At 35.7% G+C, this 20,115-nt stretch overlaps 1 protein-coding gene across 1 annotated transcript in view; it reads right to left on the reverse strand.

The window, feature by feature from the left end:
• Positions 1–752: 752 nt before the first annotated feature.
• The window catches only part of LOC131591002 (synaptonemal complex protein 1-like), a 21,718-nt gene continuing 2,355 nt past the window's right edge, over positions 753–20,115 (reverse strand). The window contains exons 4-30 of the mRNA XM_058861421.1: positions 18,768–18,932; positions 18,297–18,364; positions 18,056–18,129; positions 16,641–16,699; positions 16,176–16,245; positions 15,492–15,565; positions 15,010–15,118; positions 14,456–14,550; positions 14,135–14,319; positions 13,600–13,667; positions 12,440–12,507; positions 11,781–11,858; positions 11,072–11,202; positions 10,472–10,589; positions 10,165–10,235; positions 9,421–9,502; positions 8,881–8,941; positions 8,513–8,577; positions 7,769–7,831; positions 6,950–7,066; positions 6,253–6,363; positions 5,509–5,601; positions 3,077–3,151; positions 2,758–2,817; positions 1,425–1,571; positions 1,044–1,130; positions 753–958 (exon numbers count right to left, since the gene is read on the reverse strand). Coding sequence (XP_058717404.1) covers positions 815–958; positions 1,044–1,130; positions 1,425–1,571; positions 2,758–2,817; positions 3,077–3,151; positions 5,509–5,601; positions 6,253–6,363; positions 6,950–7,066; positions 7,769–7,831; positions 8,513–8,577; positions 8,881–8,941; positions 9,421–9,502; positions 10,165–10,235; positions 10,472–10,589; positions 11,072–11,202; positions 11,781–11,858; positions 12,440–12,507; positions 13,600–13,667; positions 14,135–14,319; positions 14,456–14,550; positions 15,010–15,118; positions 15,492–15,565; positions 16,176–16,245; positions 16,641–16,699; positions 18,056–18,129; positions 18,297–18,364; positions 18,768–18,932 — 2,538 coding nt within the window. The 3' untranslated portion in view covers positions 753–814. The remainder of the gene's footprint in view (positions 959–1,043; positions 1,131–1,424; positions 1,572–2,757; positions 2,818–3,076; positions 3,152–5,508; positions 5,602–6,252; positions 6,364–6,949; positions 7,067–7,768; positions 7,832–8,512; positions 8,578–8,880; positions 8,942–9,420; positions 9,503–10,164; positions 10,236–10,471; positions 10,590–11,071; positions 11,203–11,780; positions 11,859–12,439; positions 12,508–13,599; positions 13,668–14,134; positions 14,320–14,455; positions 14,551–15,009; positions 15,119–15,491; positions 15,566–16,175; positions 16,246–16,640; positions 16,700–18,055; positions 18,130–18,296; positions 18,365–18,767; positions 18,933–20,115) is intronic.

Below are 20,115 nucleotides of genomic sequence, written 5' to 3' on the forward strand. Positions count from 1 at the left end.
TCTTGTTATCTCTAAGCTCTGAAGTAGAGTTTGTCATTACTGAAATTGAGATTAATCAAGGATTAATACAGAAATAGATGTTCTAATCTATCCTTACACTTTTGTGGCAGAAGCTGCTGGTCCCTAGGAAGGCTGGCTGGTAATTTCTGTCTGTGTTCAAATATTTAAAGCAACAACATTTAGTCCCACACTTTGTATTTCAGATAAACAATTTAATGGCATCTTAACATTGTTTTCACAATTGTATAACGTGCGTATTTTATTTCTTATGTAGCTGAAATCTTTTTAAATACAAGTAATTCTATTAAAACTTCAGTTTTAGAAGTTTCAAAACCGTTTTAATGTACAATTTAAAACAGTCTAAACAGACAGGTCTAACAGCCATTAAAAGGCAGGAAAAAGCAAGAGGATTTCAGGTAAAAGTGCATACATTTAAAAGCTACATTTCTTTCACTAAGTATTATGTGTTAACAAAAACAGAGTAAATTTAAAGGAACAGAAGTTCTTTAAAACCAGAATTTCTAATGCCAGAAACAGCTTTGAAACAACTTTCTATATAGTTATATTCCTTTCAAAATTTAAAATTGGCAAATTTGTGTCCCAACATTTTCCAGCAGAAGGGAGGAAAGGTGGAAAATACTCTGCAGGGGGATGTATTTATAGATCTATAAAGTTTGTATGTGTAAAGGAAATGAACATAGAATTCAACGCACTGGGTATGACAGAAAAATGCAACAAAGTACTGACTCGGAGAGAATAACACCCCTATGGTGGCACCCATAAGCAATGCCCAGGCACTGGGGATTTCTGCATTTTAAGTAAAGAACTTTGCAGCTTCTTTAATTTTTCTTTTCCTGTCCATTTTGGAAACCGCAGTCCAGTCCGCCTGGCGCGTTCTCCTCATTGTTTTGAATCTCAGTGAAGAGCCTGGAGATTTCACATTGGATGAAGTTGGTGTCTAGGAAGGAAAATAAAGCCATCCATTAGCTTGTGTAGACAATCAGATTAACTGTTTGGTTTAATCATATGAAAGGCTAACATACCTTTTTTGGTGCTGTGGAATGTAATTGTGAAGCTTGTGGATAATCTTTGTACAATTTTTCAAACATTTCTTCTTCTGAGACTATGGTCTAATAAATTAAAAAGTTACTTAGTCACACTATATTAAAAAATACTTTTTCTTTCCCCCTATGGATATTAAACGATAAAAAAAAAAGTTAAGATGTCATTATGAGGCATAACAGTTCCATGAAAAGAATGTAAATTATGTACATACAACTACAATTCCAGAAAGAACCAATTAAGTAAAAAAGATACATAAATATTGGCTTGAATGTGGAAGCCTAAACTCTTTATTTTCATTCTTAGACACAGCAGTGAGCACAAAGAACTGCTCAGTACATTATTTGTTCTCTGACTCTTACCAGGAGGTCAGTGTACTCAGAGCTGTCTGACTGACTACCCAACTGGAGAAGCACTTTTTGCTTTTTCCTTGTGCTGTCCTCTGAAGGTAGGTTTGTGCTTCTTCCACTTTGCAGTTTATCTACTGGAGGAGTCTTTACAATATATGTCTGGAAAATAAATTTTTTATATTTTTAGATTATATTTTATGGGGTAAATATAAACCTAAACTCATGACCCAGTTTACAGTCTGAGTGTCCAAGAAGACACCTGGGAGATGTGGTGGAACTATTATCTTTCCATCCAAACATGAAGCAAAGACCCAAACAAAGTGGGGTGGGGTGGAAATATCCTTTTCTGGTTGCCAAATGAGGAGAATGAACAGGAGGCTGTGGAAGAACTGAGTTTCATGGCATACTAAGTTCTTCATGCTTCTCTGTAGAAATTCAGATTATTCTGAACTGTAGCCACTGCATATGGACTATATCAAACATCTAAGAAAATGGAAATGAACAAAACTACAGGAAGAGGCTTTCAGAGAAAGATTGATGGCAATATCAACATTGGTGTTATTTAAAATAGTCTTTTCACTAGAAATTAATCTGAGAAGCTTTGCAATAGTCCAGTGCAGTCCCTTTTTTGAAAGATAACATCAAAATGGGAGTGGATTTTATTGTTCCAATATGAAAACCACAAGCAAACTCTTGACAAGGAAGAAGAGTAAGTTTTGCAGTCAGAAATACTTTGATACTTTGACAATTTTTACAGCTAGATAAGTTTTTTTTCTCTTCCATAGAGAAAAAAATTCTTTTTCAAATCGATACTTTTGAACACTAAGTAAAACAATTCCAGAGACATAAAGCAACAACTGACATAAAGAAAAATGACATATTGGGAACCCTTCCACAAACTGCTGTCTAATATCTCCATGGAATGGTATCACCCTTTAAAATCCCTGCTTATCCCAGGGAGAAAATAAATAAGTATCTGTAGAGAATTAATAAATACAGGCAGCAAAATGCAAAGAGAAAAATTCACTGTTAGGAGTTACAAAACTTCAATGTTGAACTGCCCAAGGGGCTTCCTGCAGGTACCACAGGAGACACTTTTTTCTTTTCCACCATGTTGACTTCCATAGGAATATAATTTGGAGACTTTCTATTTTTTACATTAATAGATTCACTGTCTGGACCTAAACAAGGTTTAGGAGTCCCAGGAACATAAGTTTAAAAAGTTTTAAGTTAAAAGCATTCCAATGTCTTTTGTTGAATGCAAATAAATTATCATGGCACTTCAGTTGATTCTACACATATACACACTACCAAATTCTAAATCCAATTAAAAAGTTAAAGTTACCTTGTGCTTCTTTTCACTTTCAGAAATCATCTTTTGAGAGTGCTCTTTTACAAGATTCTCCTAAAAAAGAATTATGTGATAGGCAGGAAATATTTATTTCAATTCAATTGTTATAAATATTCTTGGTGTAATTGCAGAACACAGTCTACAATCACCAGTTGTTACAAAGTTTACACAAATAAATGACCAGATTTAGTACAACTGCAGCATTCAAAATCATGTTTTTTCTATTCAGTTTCATTTCTTATACAACTTCTCCCAGAGCACAAGGCCAAGCCACACCTCTCACCCACACTGCTCAGTTAGTAAAAAACTCCACCTTCTCTTCAATTTCTGCTTTCAGTTGTTCCTTAAGGGATGACAGTTCACTTTTCAAACATGACAGCTCATTTTCCTAAAAACAAATAAATGATATGGTTAACTATGCACAACCCAGAAAAAAGAAAACAGTCCAAAATGAAACAGTATTTAATAAGGATACTCATTACATACACAAGTTAATTCTATTTGTTTTTCAACTCTACACTTGAACCTTTGCTTTAGCTTGTTTAAAAAACCCTGAAGTACCATAAGAAAAGGTAATTGATCAGAAGTGTTCAAGGTAAAACCTTAAACACTTGGGAGAAGAGTGGTGAGAGACCAGAATCTAACTATTTAAAACAAAAGTTTCATATTCAAACTGTGAAGCCAGAAAATGACACACAATCTGGAAGAGCACACACAAACTGCTACTCCAATTTATTTTTAGAAACTTTTGGAGTTTTTAGTGCCCAGAATAAGATCTGTAAGAAAATAAAAACAAATAAATTAGTGGGCTGAATCAATCCCACTAAAGCAGACAGTTAACCCTTCCCCAAGTACCCAATAGGAAGAAGTAAAATACGGCATTTATAATTATATTACTCTTCAAGGGGTGTTGGTTTAACACAGCTTGGCTCTCAGTGGGGGTGGAGGAAGCCACAGAAGTGGCTTCTGAGAGAGAAACCTGTTCAAAGCTTCTACTGTGTCCAGCAGAGCCAACTTCTGAAGGCTCTGATCACGGACATGTTGCTGGCCTAATTAAAAAAGTCGGTGACGCCTCTGTGATATATTAAGGGAAGAAAAAAACTGCGCACACTTTTTCTTCTTCTTCTGAGGGGTGGAGAGGCGCCGCAGCCGAGGCCCTCTTGGCACCACGAGTGGCCACCAGGGCCACGCAGCCGAGGCCCCATGGCCAGAACCACGTGCCTGGGGCCGTGTGGCTGCCACCATCTCGGCACAGCTCCTCGTGTACTTTGCCCACTCAGCCGCTTTTAGCCAGCCGTGCTGCCTGCAGAAGGACAGAAGCTGTGGAAGCAGCTTCTCCTTCTCGGTGCCTTGCAGGAAGAGAGGCGCTGAACATGAGATGGTGCCTCAGTGGCCGTGGTGGGCACCACGTGGCTGACAGCGGGGGCATGACGAGCAACGCCCCCAATACAGAGCCCAGGTGAGATCAATTTTTCAACACTGCAAAACCCTGTAAGAACTTTCCAATTGATAGAACTGGAGAACAAACGAACCTCCAAACAATTTTCTCCGAATCAGAGAGAAGGAAAAAGTGAAGACATGTGAAAAGAACAACATGGCGACACTAAAGTCAGTGAGGGGAATGAAGGAAAAGAAGTGCTCCAAACGTCAGAGCTGAGATTTTTCTGCAAGCTGTAGTGAGGACTATACTACAACAAACTGTTTCTCTGTAATTTATGAAGCGCATGGGGGAATGCAGAGATCCATCACAGCCCGTGAGAAAAGTTGCTCATGCTGGAGGAAGTGGATGCTAAAAAGCTGTAATCTAGTGGGAAATTCAAACAAAGAGAGAAGCTGGAGAATCCATGCTTCCAAACTAGAACAGCTCCTCCTGAAAAGACTACACCCCCTAAACCAATGACCCTTGCAAAACAGTTGTGCGAAGACTCTTTGCCTTTGGGAGGGACTCACGTGGCAGCAAATCGGGTGGGACAGCTATTTGTCAAAATTAAAATCACACTGGAAAGGTTCACAGAGAACTGTCTCTGGTGGGAAAGACCCCACGGCACAGTAAGAAAAAGAAACTCCCGAAGCAAACTGAAAAAATATTTTTAGAAATGACAAACTGATTAAAAATCACATGTTTTGTCTCTGTACTGTCAGTGGGCAAGAAGGAGGGATTAGGAAAAAAAAGTGTTTCTAAAGGTTTATGTCACTAAAGGACACGGAATGATTCACACGGACTCAGCTCAATGGTATGACAGGAAAAGCAGTAACTTTATTTTCTGACTCCAGTATTTATAGATTCTTGACAATGACCAGGGATTGGATGATTAAATTATCACCTTCCCAATCACACTGGTCATGTGAAACATCCATCAAAGATGTTTCTTCGAAGGAATGTGTAAATATTTATGTTTACAGTTACTTTCCTGGGAAAGTAACTAAAACTATGAAAACAAGATCAGAAGGCTTAGTTTTCAGGGCGACAGGTTTATTTTAATTCTGATTACCCACTTTTAATTCTATTTATATTTTCTTGATACTATTTAAGTTTGAACCTGTTTTACCCTTAAAGTGTTTTTCTCCTAATCCTTAGCTCATAAGCCCTTCAATTTTTCTTTCCCCTCCTCTGCTCAACTATAGCACAGAAAAATGAGTGAATGTTTTTTTTCATGCATGCCGGGCTCTTAGCCAGTGTAAAACCACGAGACAAGGACATCAGCCCCCTCACTGAATTATTTAACATTGGAAAGTACTCCTTACCAGTGCTCTTTCTGATGATAACTGCTTTTGCTGTTTAATTTTATATACTTTTAACTCTTCATCTTTTTCTTCAATCACTTTATCATATTCATTCTGTGTTAAAAAAATCAAACCAACAACAAACTCAAAACGTGACGAAATTTTACAATTATAGATCTATCCACTCTTAAAACATCAATCATTCTTTCAAACCAGGCTCTTCAGAAGATTCAGAAAGCACCATGAACAAACACTGATCCTTCTGCAGAGACTGTAAAACAGAAAATGCTCGATACAGTATTATTTTGTGGACTGGCAGAGAGTGCTGTATTTCTGGGCAGCAATATGTGTTCAGCACCTATGAGCCAGCTGTGCTATTTTTATTAATGACATCTGCTAAAGATATGGTAAAAGAGGGTAATAGAAAGGTAACCTAAAATATGTCAAGCTAAACTGCTGACAGTCACTAAGTAATTGCCTCAGAATAAGAGGCCAAACTGGTACTGAAAAATACTGCATTCAGATGGTATCAAAGCAAGCCTGAATTAAAAAAAAAAAATAAAAATCAAAAATCCAAGAAGTTTAGATAAATGGAGTTTATCTGCCCATAGGCATGTTTTCAAAATCTTCAAATTCATTTGATTTTAGATGATGAAAACTCAAGTATGTGTTCAGCTCCTTTTCCCAGATTCAGGCCTTTTTCTGATTTTGAAAGGTTATTAACGTAACAAATTACAAATCACAGCAATCAGTAAAATCTCTCACCTTGTGCTTTTCCATAAGTGCCACCATTTCAGTTATCTTACGCTGACATCTGATATCAGTTTCTCTTTGTATCATTGTTGCTTCATCATAAAGCAACCTCAGCTTTTCTACCTGTTAGTAATAAATTGCACTTCATTCATAAATGTAACAATATATTTTTTTAAAATCTTAGTTTAATTTATCTTCCCCCTGTGGGTGCCAAAATCCCACTTGAATTTCATTTGCTTTTAAGATCTTTTTCAAATCGGACATCTTTTATGCAGATTGTTAAAATGAGCAAGATCAAAGGTACATCCATGGCAGGCAAGTTCACTTCTAACCAAAAGGCCATTTCAAGCTCTCTGCCCTAACATTTCCTAGAATTACCATCCAAAAATGTGTGGGGGAAAAAAATACTAATATGGGAGAAGTTATAATCTAATTTAACTATGCTGACTTTATACCAAGGGTAGAATTTCTTTGAACTGTATCTTGAAAGAAGTAATTTTTAACTGGGTTTTTATTTTCAAAGATATATTCAAATACTTTAACTTAAGCACCTAATTTACTAAAGCTTTGTTCATGGGCATACAAAAGAAGTTCCATTTATGTTGATAAGACTAAAATGTAAGAGCAAGGACTCTGGCCAATAAAGCTTCCTAAAAACATTTTAAATTGAAAGAAAAAACAAATTGCAGAAAAAATGAACACCTCTCACCTCTTCATGAAGTTTATTTTCATTCATTTTTCTTGTTTCTATGTCTTTTTGATAGATGTCAACTGCTTCCTTATGTTGTTTGTTCATATTTTCCATCTCTAACTGCAATTTATTCACCTTTTGAGAATGCAGAATTGCTGCTGTTATTTATTTAGGAATTAATATGTTACTGATTTTTTTTTTTACCTCTTATTTTTGAGCAGAACCACACTGTTACTTTTCAGGTATACAATTAAAGTGTTTCCTATTTAAAAGTTCAGCTTTTTTTAATAAAGAATTGAACTTTGGCCTGAAGTCAGTTAGAAAATACTCAAAGAAACCATGGCAACAGCATTTTGCAGATTACAGTTTTTCCTTTTAAGTTTCTCATATGGATATCCTCACAAAAGTCCACTTCTTTCTTCAAGTGCAGTACCCAAAGCTGGACACGATATTCCCATGGGAGGGATTGTGACTGCAGAACACATTTAAAGAACAGCCTAAAGTGAGTAATACATGTATATCTTTTAAATGCTTTTCTGTCACAATGGGGTTACAGAATCCTGTTCAGTCTACTATCAACAAAACAAAAAAAAGGAAAGGAACTGATTAAAAACATAATTAATTGTGATGTGAAGTCCATCTCTTTTAAATGTCCAATAGTCAGTGCCCAATGATTAAAAATGGAAGCATCTTCTAAAAACTATGAACTCATTCCCACAAAATCTGTATCCCAGATCTATAAATCAGTTCAGAACGTATTTAACAAGTATTATCATTAGTTACACTGGGACTTAAAAACACTCACCTCATCTTCTACATGATGTTATTTAAACCTACCTTCCCTTCATAAATACTGTTTTTCTTGCTTTCTGCAGTAATTTTCTTTTTTAGCACCTTATTCTGTTGAAATAAAAACCAAGCACTGTACCTTAATAAGTTAATAGAATTATGTAATGGTTTAACTGTGTCAGGAATGTCAGAATCTTCAAAATTCCAGCTTTCATCAAGCAAACAACTTTCACTGTACATTGTACAGTTCAGGTTCCAGAACAATTCTCCAAACAAAAGAATGCTCAGCTAATTACTGTGATAATACTGTTTCTTCATGACCTTAAGAAAGGCTCCTTCTGAGCAACAACAGGGAAAAACAAATGAGGTGCAAAATGGGAATTAAAACTAAGGTGCTGCTGACAGAAAGTGTCAAGATGTCATGACAAAATATACAAATTATTTTTACAGTGAAGTTACTACAATTTGTGCTAGTGCAGAATTCTTTTCTACTAGTGGTAACTGAGATAGTCCTGATGACCAGTAAATAAATAATACTATGTACTAAATGAAAAAAGTACAAGTTTATTCAAGGTATTATTTTTGTAATTGTTCTTTTTAAATTAAAGCTAATTTAAGAAATCAAGTGATTCCAAAGATGACTCTTTAATTTGCTCAGAGTTAGGAAAAGAAAGGAAAATGTTTAAATTACATAGGTGTGTCTAAAGATACCACAGCAGACAAAAACTGCTGAAAAGTCGCCCCAAAATACCATGTCTTTATATATTTGTGACTTTTAAGATCTCTACACACCTCTTGCTGCAACTCTTCAATGTGCTTAGTTTTATTTTCCACCTGTTTCTTTAAACTATTCATCTGAAAGAGATATTTCAAATATTAATTAGTAAGTTCTAAAAATGACTCCATGTTAGCAATTCCTGTCAGCATTCTCAAACATGCACTTGCACCAGTCTGGTTTATTCCAACAGGATTGAAACACAAGCTGACATGTTAGGATGATCTGAGTTTTAGCCATAAAGTACTACAAGATGTTAATTAGTAGCAGTGACCCAGTGTTTATAAGGTTAAGAAAGAAGGAAAAAAAGCCAGTCTCTTCACAATTTTAAAAATATACTTGTATGAAGTTCCCTACAATCCATGGAAAAGTGAATTTTCCCAATTATTTTCTAGAATCTGCAACTGCTTTTCTTTTATTGAAATTCCATTTTCAATACCCTTAACCTGAAATTAAAATTGTAAATCTTTGACTTTTACAATGAAATTTTGAAATCCATTCTAATGCTAAAAACCTCAGGTTGCTTTGAAACTATAGAAAGAAAGTGAAAATATTTGAATCTATTTAAGCTAAAACTCACATTACATATAAAAAGCTAATCCAGAGCCCATCCATCACTCAGTGGATATATGAAAAAACAGAAAAGCAGATTCTCTGTTTGCCTGAAATCAAGCAAATCTTTAATATCAGACTTTCAAGCAAAGAGTAAACATCCCAGTGATTTTGCTTGTCTTTTAAAATAATAGGGCTCAGCATGTGGACACACAATGTCACAACTGGCAGCAGCTGTGAAAGAAAAAAGCCTCTGGAAGAGATCACATCCCCCAGGCAGAGCTTTGCAGAAAAAAATCCCAACACACATTTTAATTTAGATTATGTCCTACAGGTAATGTAACATATTTTCATGACACATGACGTGACGTACGTTTTCTTCTCTTTCATCCAGTTTACTTTTAATCTCTTCACCTGTCTTTGCCATTTTCTCCTTCAAAGACTCCAGTTCACTTCTAAGGGCCAAATTAACAAGCATTGGTAAATATTTATTTATTACCTTTAACTTCTCTTTAGTATAATAGTATAGTGTACTTGTAATAGTACATCATAATTAATAATAATGCCATATTTTATTTTCTAAAAAGAGCTGCTAATGTTGATGGGAACTTCATAAGCTGCTCAGTGAAATGAAGCGACATGGCTAGTAAGTCAATATGTGAACAGTCTATACATTTTTTAAGTAGGAAAAGATGTTCCACCTAACCTAAGGAAAATACATCCTAACCTGGAATATTTTGATGCAGCTATGAAACATGGGAGGTTGCCTGTGTATTGAACAGATGGTACAGAGACTTCTGCAGAGAGTAACACCTATCCAGTTTTGCCTTGTCACATTTAATCCATAACCTTGAACTTCCATTTTTATTTCCTTCCCACCTAAGATGTCTAACACAAAACAGAACAGCTCTTTCATGTAATACAAAACTATGGCAAATATTGTTCCTGCAGCAACAGGTACTTATAATCTGAGAAAATTTCTACCTGGCCAACAGCAACACTGAATAGTTTCTAGAAAAACATTAATCAAAAAAGTCCCAGAAAGCAGCATATGAACACAACTATTTCAGTCTACTTCCTTTAACAACATCAGATATTAATATTTGTTTTTACTTGCCTTAGCTGGCCATTTGCCTCTTCTAGGTTTTCAACTAACTGCTTTGTATTTTCTTCTTTTTTCTTACTATCCTAAATAAAGACCCATGTCAGCAAAGAAAGAAAATTCAAAGTGACTTCTTAAAAAATTCAAACACATCCAAAGCACACTGACCTGCCTTATTCACAAATGTAAATACACTTCCTTTCCAATTCAAACACAAAAAACAGTCCAGGTACTCTACAGAACCATGTCATGTTTCAGCTTATCATCTGATTTGTAAAATTGAGTACTGTCCTTTAAAAAAAGCTGGAAGTTTACAACTTGCCTCTTGTTTTTCTTGCAGCCTCTTGAGTTCTGCAGCCACACCATTTTTCTCTTGTGCTATTTGTTCTTTCTCTAGTGAAAGCTTATTGAGATACACTGTTAGTTGTTCATTCTTCAACCTAATTTAAAACAAATGGTCAAAAGGAGTAAGAACATGCATTTTGAAATCTCCTTTTAAATTAAATATACCCATTATCAAGTGGTACTCCATGCTGAAAAAAGTCCAGGCCTTCATCTACAAATATAAGCTTTGCAGCAAAGTCACAGTGATATAAAAAGGTGACACAAGAAGGAAAGAAAACCAGAGTCAACTTTTATATAAATAAAATGCTTAGAGAAAATTATGTAGTTTAAAGCAGGATTAACTATGAATTCAGAAACCTTCTCTTCTTGTTAACTAAGTCAAACAGATATGGAACCATGTATTCCATAGAATACATACAAATAGACAAAATCTAATTTACAAATATAAGTGTATAATTAATGTCATACTAATTAGTTCAAAACTTCCTTTTGAAATAGTACATTTCACTGTGTATTAAAATAACTTCTATATAACACTAAAAAAAAATTAAATACTATATTTTCAAAATGGTCATACTCTTCTTGTTCAAGATCTGTTTTCAGGGTCAAAAGCTGGTTTAAATAATCTTGTTCCTTTTCAGCTGTACTAGTCAGCTGTACTTTCAAATCATGGATTTCTTTCTGCAAAAGGAAAAGGAAAAGTTTTGAGTATACATGTGTAAACTACAACTCATGGAGGTTATCAGACATGAGCTGACAGCACAAGGTTTTCAGTAGAACCAAACAACATCCATGTCATGGATTATCCAGACTGTATCTTGACATATCTCTGGTGGGATATGGAAGTGGTGTGAGATAGTGAACTCTGACACCAGTGCTGTACATGTCCCCTGCTGTGAGTTTAATTATCTAGTCTGCAAAACTACTAAAATTAGATTCCTTGGACATAATTTTAAATAAAGACATTTACTTCAGACTTCATAAGCTTTTACATGCATCTAAGTAAAAATCAGAGAATTCCAGTTCTAGAAGATAGAACAGAAAGGCAATCAGCAGGGCTGTGTCTTCATCCTTGGTACAGCTACTGTCAGAGTGTAAGAGGCTACAGGAGGACAGAGGATCTCCTGCTGTCCCTGTTATGAGCAGAGCAGTTCAGGGTGGGACACTGCTCTGTGTGCTATTTCTTATGTACTTGTATACAAGTTACGATGTGTTACTTCACTATTTATAAAAGCATGTTACTACTGCCCTATTTCAGGCCTCTCTGATTTGAAGAGCATTTTCATTTCTCTCTCCACATTTTTCTCTCTCTGCAAATTTTCTACAGTAGCCTCAAGATCCTTCTTCAGTAAAAGTCCTCCAACCTGCCCATTTTAGAAAATTAATGAAACTTAGAACACTCAATGCCCAGATTATAACAATAAGCAGACATGGTAAAATGTACACCTGATTTCACACTAACTTGACTTGATACAGTTTCTTGTTAGACTTGTAAATATAAAATCATAATGAAAAAAATATATATACAATGAAAATCATAATGAAAATAAACCTCTATTAAGAGTGTATTTCATATAGCTTAGACTTCTGTGACAGAAAATGGGCCTATGTCAAAGTACAGTAGGGTTCAAAAAGGCCAGAGCCAATTACCTTCCTATAAGTAAGCAAAACATTGGGAAACTTTATATCCAGAGGGAGTGGCATTTGAATAAGCATGAACGAAGAAGGAAATAACCAAAAATCTTGACAATGAAAACCAAAACATGGGAGACAAGAAAAACAGTGGCAATAACGTTCTTCAAAGAAAACACTGAATTTGTGTGTGAGAAAGTTTAGTAGAAATGTTAAAGTTGACTAGACTGTGTTCATCTATGGCATTTAAGATATTTACAAAGCAAGAGGAATTTCAATTAAGAGCAAATGCTAGAAGATTAATGAAATGAACATTTACCAGAGTTTCTGACAGCTCTTCAAGTTGCACTTCTTTGTCACATTTTACTTTAGTCATCTCCTCTTCAGCACATGTAATGTAAAATTAATGGAACAGAAATAATTTTTCATATTTAGCAGGCAGTATAAAACATTAACCCTTTTGCAATACCCAGTTCTGAAAACTTTCTGGATTAAGTTGAGAACCTGAAAAGCTAATTTATGACTTAATCTAAATGTAGACTTGAAAAAATTATTAAGAAAGACATTAGCAAATCTGTATCTGAAGAGAAACTAATTATCTGAAATAAAATTCAGAGCCCATTATGTTTTCCACACTTATGGCTTCAAATAAACCATGGACTGTAAGACCAGAGTATTCTCCAAGTATTGATGCATCTGCATTGTTCCAGAAAAAAAATCTGAACTGCTAAAGGTATCACATGGATATGCTGAAAAAGGAAACCAGTTATTACTAACTTCCAAATGTTTCCTATGTGAGAATTCACAATACTGGTATTTTTTGCAAGTGCTCAACACCAAGGTCACGTTTGGTGTGGAATTCTCACAGGTCTCATCTTGCCTCGATCTAAACAAGTATTAGCAGTTCACTTTTGAACACTTCTCTATGGATGCCCTCAATGTAGATGGAAACATCCAAGCACATTTCTCATCTGTCAGATGAAACCCAGGGCCATGTGCTGCACAGCAGGAAAACAGTCCTGAAGGCAGATCTCTTACTCTGGGGGCTAGGGAGCACATCCCTAGAAACCACATGATATCAAAGCAGTATTTAAAGATAACCCCTGCCAGCACCACTGCACATCCAGCCAAGTACAGAAACGTTAATGGGAGGGTTTTATCTCTGCTACAAGCCACAGAAGTCACTCCTGGCACCTGCAGTGCTACTAGTCTTAGCTGGAAACCAAAATTACCTCCATGAGAATTCATGCATGGATGGTCTTACTACTGGGGTTCTGCACAGCACTGCCCTTTGGCTGTTCCAGTACCAAGGACCACCAAAGAAAATGGAGTCAGATGAGTAAAAAGAAATTTAGGCATTCCTGACAGGTACAGGTACTGTAAAATCATTTCTCCAAGTACTAGAAACAGTCCATTTCCAGAAAACATTTTTATTACTGCCTAGCTCATTTTCTGCCTTTCTACAAGCCTTACCCAGCTCAGCAGACTTATTTTGGAGCTCCAAGGTAAGCAGCTTTGACTTGTCTTCATATTCCTTTAATCTACAAAAACAGTAATTGAAATTTAAAAATCCCAAATGTATAGTACAAAACACTGCATTTGAAACTTAAAGGACAATAAGACAGTCTTACCACAAGCACTTTAATAACATTAACCTTTCAACAGGCAGATGATATATCTGCCTGCAACACATATCAAATTTTTACTTTTATCACTTCAGAACAGTAGACATTAAAAGTAAACAAATATATACATACAGAAATCTGTATTTCTTGAAGATAGAATTATGAAAGTCAGAGGGCCCAAAAATTTACTTTTTATAGACCAGTATCAACCATCACAACATTAAAATTCATTAAAATTCAAATTCATTAAAAACAACATTAAATTCTCTGATTTAGACCACTGTGTCAAAAAACCCCTCAAATTTCAGCTTCATTTTTAACTGCTCTTTGTCATAGACTGCAACCTGTAAGATGACTCTCCAAATTTAAACTCTTTAATTTACCTATTTTGCTCCTTTTGCAGTAAGCTTTTCAAATTGGCAGTAGAAGTCTCAAACTCCTCTGTCAGGGCTGCAAGCAAAGCTTCCATTTTTTTACATTCTTCCTCCTGTGCTTCCTTTTCTCCAGTGACCTGAATTAATGTTTTCCCTGTAGTCTGGCATTCTGTTTCTAAGTTCTTTTGAGTAACCTTCAAAACATGATATAATTTCTAAGCATGTCTTGCAACAAACAGCTACAGCTGTTTCATGTCTAAAGTATCCATAATTATTTATGCAAATGCTCATCTAGTCTATTTACACTGTAAAACTATAAGCAAGGTGTACCTCTGCTTTTTGCAGTGAAATTTTAGCCTCTTCCAGCTCTGCCCTCAAATGTTCTTGACTGACCTGGGATTCCTTCAACATTTCTTCTTCACGTACTAAGCAAAAATGATGTATGTTTATACTTCTAAAAACAGGGTACTTACTAAAAAATGCTGCTAAAAATGGAAAAGTACATACACTTATAGAATTTAACAAAGACCAATGGTATTGACATCATATACTAGAAATACATTGAATATAGATGGCTTAAAAATATTGAAAATCAAGTTCTGAAAAGTAAGTTTCCTCAGTGGCATCTGCCTGACTATGAATTTGCAAAACTGAAGCAACATATTTTCCCCCTGCAATTTTCAAAAGCTCTCACAGCTTGACTCGCCTAAAAATTACCCTGCCATTCCTGATTCCACATGAGCAGCTTCTGCTCCAAACAAAAATAAGGCCTTCAAGGACCCAAAATTCTGCTGCCGACCAGCAGCAGAATAAAACTATCATGACCCTATGTTTCCTATGCTTCTATAACAATTACATTTAAACACAGCAGACAGAACTCTTACATTTTGCTTCTATTAAGTCAGCAATCTTATTTTCTGACGCCTTCAGCTGAGCCTTGATGTCTTCTATTACACCATCTTTTTCATCTCTCTGTATGGTAAGAGCTGAAATCTAGAAAAATTAAAGAAATATCATAATGAAGTCTGGAGAAGGGACAGATACTCATTTTCATTTGTAGCCCAGGTATGATAAGCAGACATACTGCTGTCATTCAAGTTAGATAAGACTGTTGATCTTACTCAAATATTGATCAAGTCACATTCTTAGTCTAAACAAAAAGATTTTCCAGATCAAAATCAAATCATGAATTCCAGTAGATTAAAGGTACTGAAACATCACTGAACTTAGCAGAATCCGAATTAAATGCAGCTTCAGCTATTATTTTTGTCTTTTTTAAGAGTACTCAGAAACAATTATTGGGTCTTGCATTGCCCCTTTAGGCACAAATAAAGCTGCACATACTAGATGGTAAAACTGAGCAAACCTGCTTTTCCTTCTGACTGACTTCCAGTTTGCATTCCTTTTCAAACTTGTCCACCTTTTCTGCTTCTTCTTTTACTTTTGAGATACAGTAATATCCATAGTTAACATTCTAGCTGAAATATACTCCAAATTCAATATAACTTGCAGTTTAAGATTGCTTGTAATTGTACAGTGGTACAATTTGTTTCCCAAGAGAAATTGTTGAGGCAATGTTTGATCTCATAATAAAAATATCTTTTTTTGCCAGCTTTCCACAGAATTAGTCCACTACTACATTTGTTACAAGAAACTAACAGAAAAGAGCATGTGAAAATGAAACAGGAACATAGTAGCCTATACATAGAGAGCATAGAGCTAAAGTTTCTATAGCCAGCATTATCATTTAAATAAACTAGTTACATGAAATAGGTATTGATCTCTAGTCCGTATGTCACAGACAAAACTTGGACTTTGAGTGACTGTTTGAATGATAAAGTTCCAAATTTGGCCCAGTGGAACAGCAACAGAAGGGGCCAGGCAGTGAATACTGGCAGCATGAATAAAAGAGGATCCTGGTGTCTCAGTGTGACCTGCTCACCATCCAAGCACTTCACATCTGTCTGCCCTGACCCTGCATGTGTAATAAAAGCTATCAAGTACAAAACTGTTGAGCCAGCAGCATAAACACAATAAACAGAATTCTCACATTTGATGCTCATTTCCAATCTGTCCTTCTCTACTTGCATATGAAGCTCTTCAAATGCCACTGTCATTCTCTAAAAACAAAATTTAATATTTGAAGTTCAATATTGGAAAACCCTGGAAGTTCTCCAGAGGCTGCTGCCATCCTCAGCCATTCCAAGAAATCACCAGGTAGGCGAAACAGAGTCCAAAAAGAAGACAAGACATTCTGGCAGTCACCCAGCACTAAGCACATATCACACAGACCACATGGATCTACATCCCACACGCTGCTGCATTTTCTCCATTGAATGTGCTTTATATAATACAAAAATGATTCTTGAGAAGGGACTGAAAACCTGACTTTCTGCATCACACATGACATGATATGCACACATGATGGAAACAAATAGTATCTCAACATAAACATGTAACTCAGCACAGCATATCCACATAACTCACATCCTTTTTATCAAGCTGTGACACTTACTTCTATGTCGCTATGAAGTTCCTCATACAATTGTCTTGTTTCATTTTTTTCCTGTTCATCTATCAAAGCAAGAACATACAGGAAGGTTTTTCTTTTGAAAAAGAATGCAAGCTGTCCAAGTCATTATGCTTAATCAGCATAATGAATTAAAAAAAGAATTATTAGCTCCCTTCTTAATAAATAAGTCATTCTAAAATATGGTGCCAAAAGTTATAGAATCTAGGGAAAACATGTATTTCATTGAAACATCAAGCAAGCTCAGCTTTTAAATTTCCTTCCCAATATAATTTTTTCTGTGAAAAGTGTAATTCTGGATCAATTTATGTAACCATATTAATTATTATAGTATTAATGTTGTTGAATAATAATGTATCAAAACTGTTAGTATTTGATAAACTGTAATGTAAGGTTTAGCACTGAATTTCTTCCTATCAGCAGATACCTATGACCACAGAACTATCACTATAAAATTGCAACAACACTCCATGTCCATATTTTCCTTCTTTCCTTTCACTTTTCTAATTGATACTATTTTTCCCTAAGCAAACAATTAAGGAGAGAACAGTAAGAACACACCTATCAAAAAAGTACATCTATACACAAGTGTTTCTAGAATTAAGATTAAAAAGAAATAGACACTTCCTAAGTATCCAGGAACAAGTTAGTAAAATTTTAATGACTATAATAACAATTCTAAATTGCATATAAAGTCATTCCCAATCAAGAACATGTTTTAAAACCTCAAGAATTAAACTTCATTAAGTTATCCCACTGTCTTGGCTTGTTCAGTTTTGCAAGATGAATTCTACTTACTCATTATACCTTGGGGTTAAGACCTTTTTTCCCCACAAATGTGTGAATGGCTTCAAACAGGAAATTCCAGCTCTGGAAATTTCTTAATGAGTGCTGGGAATTTGGAGTAGATTTGACTGACTAAAAACAGGCATGAAGTGCCACTTCATACATCTTAATATATTCACAGTGTCTGGATGGGATTGAAAACCTTCAGTGGGCTGACCAGACTTGAGGAGACCTGCATGGCTCTGGAGTACCTGTCAGTGGTTAATCAGGGGTGTTGACACTGCCTCAAACCTGTATCAGTGTTTAGACACCCAAACAGCTCCCAGGCTTGCAACCTTTCAGCAAACAATGACACTGGCTTCAAAAGCCCTCTGGATTTAGCATTACAAACCATACCTCTGTTAAACCTATGGCTTCACTACTAATTTTGTGATTTACTTTGAATTCACTTCTCATTTTAAGAGCCACATCCAGTCGACCTCAACTGGAGAACGCATCTGAACAGCACGAGAACTTTTTTCTGCTTGTGAATTTAGAGCAAGCTGACACTTGCTCAGTGTCAGTACACTGACAGTACACTGATTCTCATAAATGAAAATTTAAAAAGCATTTACATTTGCTGGTCTTCTCTGTGAAGTGAGAGTAGGTTTCCTTGAGCAGATTACACAGATGCCTCAAAGCAGTGGCTCTAAAGGAGGGAAAAATAGCATATGCTTTCATAGGAGTGCACAGTACTTTATGTACCTAAGGAGTAACAATGTAAATGACCTTCACCGTTTAACAGCTCTATGAAACTGACCACATGAAAACTGATTATTTTCACCACAAAAATATCTATTTGGTTGTATTACTTACTCTTTCAAGAGATCTTTATTTTCACACATCTCATCTTCCAGTTTCAAACGGAGTTTTTCATTTTCAAACTAATTTCATAGAGAACAAATGCAAAAAGACACTGTTATTGAAAAATACATTAGAAATACACTTTGACTTCTCAAATCCCACACAAAAAAGTAATTTTGGGCAGAAAAAATTACAGTAGACAGTAGACAGAAGTCTGTTTTATCTGGTATTACATCCCGAGTCATCTTTTGCATGCAAGTCATAATAACTAATGAACAATAATTTACCAGCAACTGAGGCACTTAGAGGTATATTCTTCATACAAACACACACAGGACAGGTGCACACACCTGCTCAAAATAATCATTTTCTCAAGGCACACACCAAACTGCAACATTCTTTTATATTTAATTGTATCAATAATATTGTCATACTAAATCAGGAAGCACTTCATCTATTCAACGTATGCTATACAATACTGGCCTGCAGTTCTTGAATGGCTTTATTCTGTGCTTCAATAATCTTTCTGTTTTGTTGGAGTTTTCTTTCTTTCTGGTTTAGTTCTGATTCCACAGTCAGTTCCCACTGCTTGATCTTCTCAGCCTCTTTGTAGAGTTTGGAGAACAATTCATTCGTTGTTTCTGTACTCTATTAAAATAGGTTCCACAATTTAATCTCAAATACTATCAAATACTGTTGTAGATAACATATTTATCTCTTAGAAATGTCACAAGAGTAGTATTTTTTCCACAGGTGGTGATATAAGCTTATATGGGATCAGGAGCCAAAGCTTCAATCTTTGTACATCCACTATATATGTATCAAAAGGCATTACAGAGCACATAGGATAAACAAATACAATGAAATATCCCAAACTGCCTTCAGACATCACCAAATAGATGCTCTTAAAGGCACGGATAACTGCAGTCCGCCAAAATCAATTAAGGCTTTGCTAGAATTATCAGCGAAGCCAAAATTCCTTCTAGTAGGTTCTGTAAAAGCAGCTTCAGAGGCTTTGCCCAAGAGCAGCAGTGATACTGCCATTAATGTAAGCACGCAGCAGGAAGAAAAACCACCCACCCTTGTGCTCTTAGAACACTTTGAAAGCATTGTACAGGCAGTGCTGGGCCAGTGGTCAAGGCAGGTAAGAGTAACACACGAGCCCACAGGGCAGTTTGGTTTACGTATGACATCCCTAACACCATCCTTGTCTTGGCTGCATCACGATATCTTTACAGTCCTGATGGTGCTTTAATAGCTGCTAGGATGAAAAGAAGTCTAATCATCAGGGATATGAAAATCAGCAGGAGGAGCGGAAGAAATGTGTTTTATTTTGTGGTAGCATGTCGCTGTTGGACACGAAATGATTCACACAGACACAGCTCAATGTGTGATAGGAAAAAGAGAGTGATTTATTCTGTGGTTTCAGTATTTATAGATTCCCGACAACGACCAGGGATTGGATGGTTAGGTTACCACCTTCCCAACCACACTGGTCCTGAGAAATGTCCATCAAAAGACATTTCTTTAATGGAATGTATAAACATCTATGTTTATAGTTACTTTCCTGGAAAAGTGGCTAGAAACTATGAAAACAAGATCAGAAGGCTGAATTCTCAGGGCGACAGTAGCAAACAGTGTTTTGCAGCTGCAGTACAGAAGCTATTGTGAAAAAATGAGCTTTACTGAATTGTGCTAAAGCAGAAATATGCTGGTAAAGAAGCTGTGAAAAGAATCCAGTGCTTGAGGAAAACACTAAATTCATTGTTTTACAGATAAAATAAAGCCAGAGAAGGCAATTGGCACAATCTACTTCCGTTTTCCAAAGAAT

Source organism: Poecile atricapillus, chromosome 36 (genome assembly GCF_030490865.1).
Source record: "Poecile atricapillus isolate bPoeAtr1 chromosome 36, bPoeAtr1.hap1, whole genome shotgun sequence".
NCBI classification, from domain to species: Eukaryota; Metazoa; Chordata; class Aves; order Passeriformes; family Paridae; genus Poecile; species Poecile atricapillus.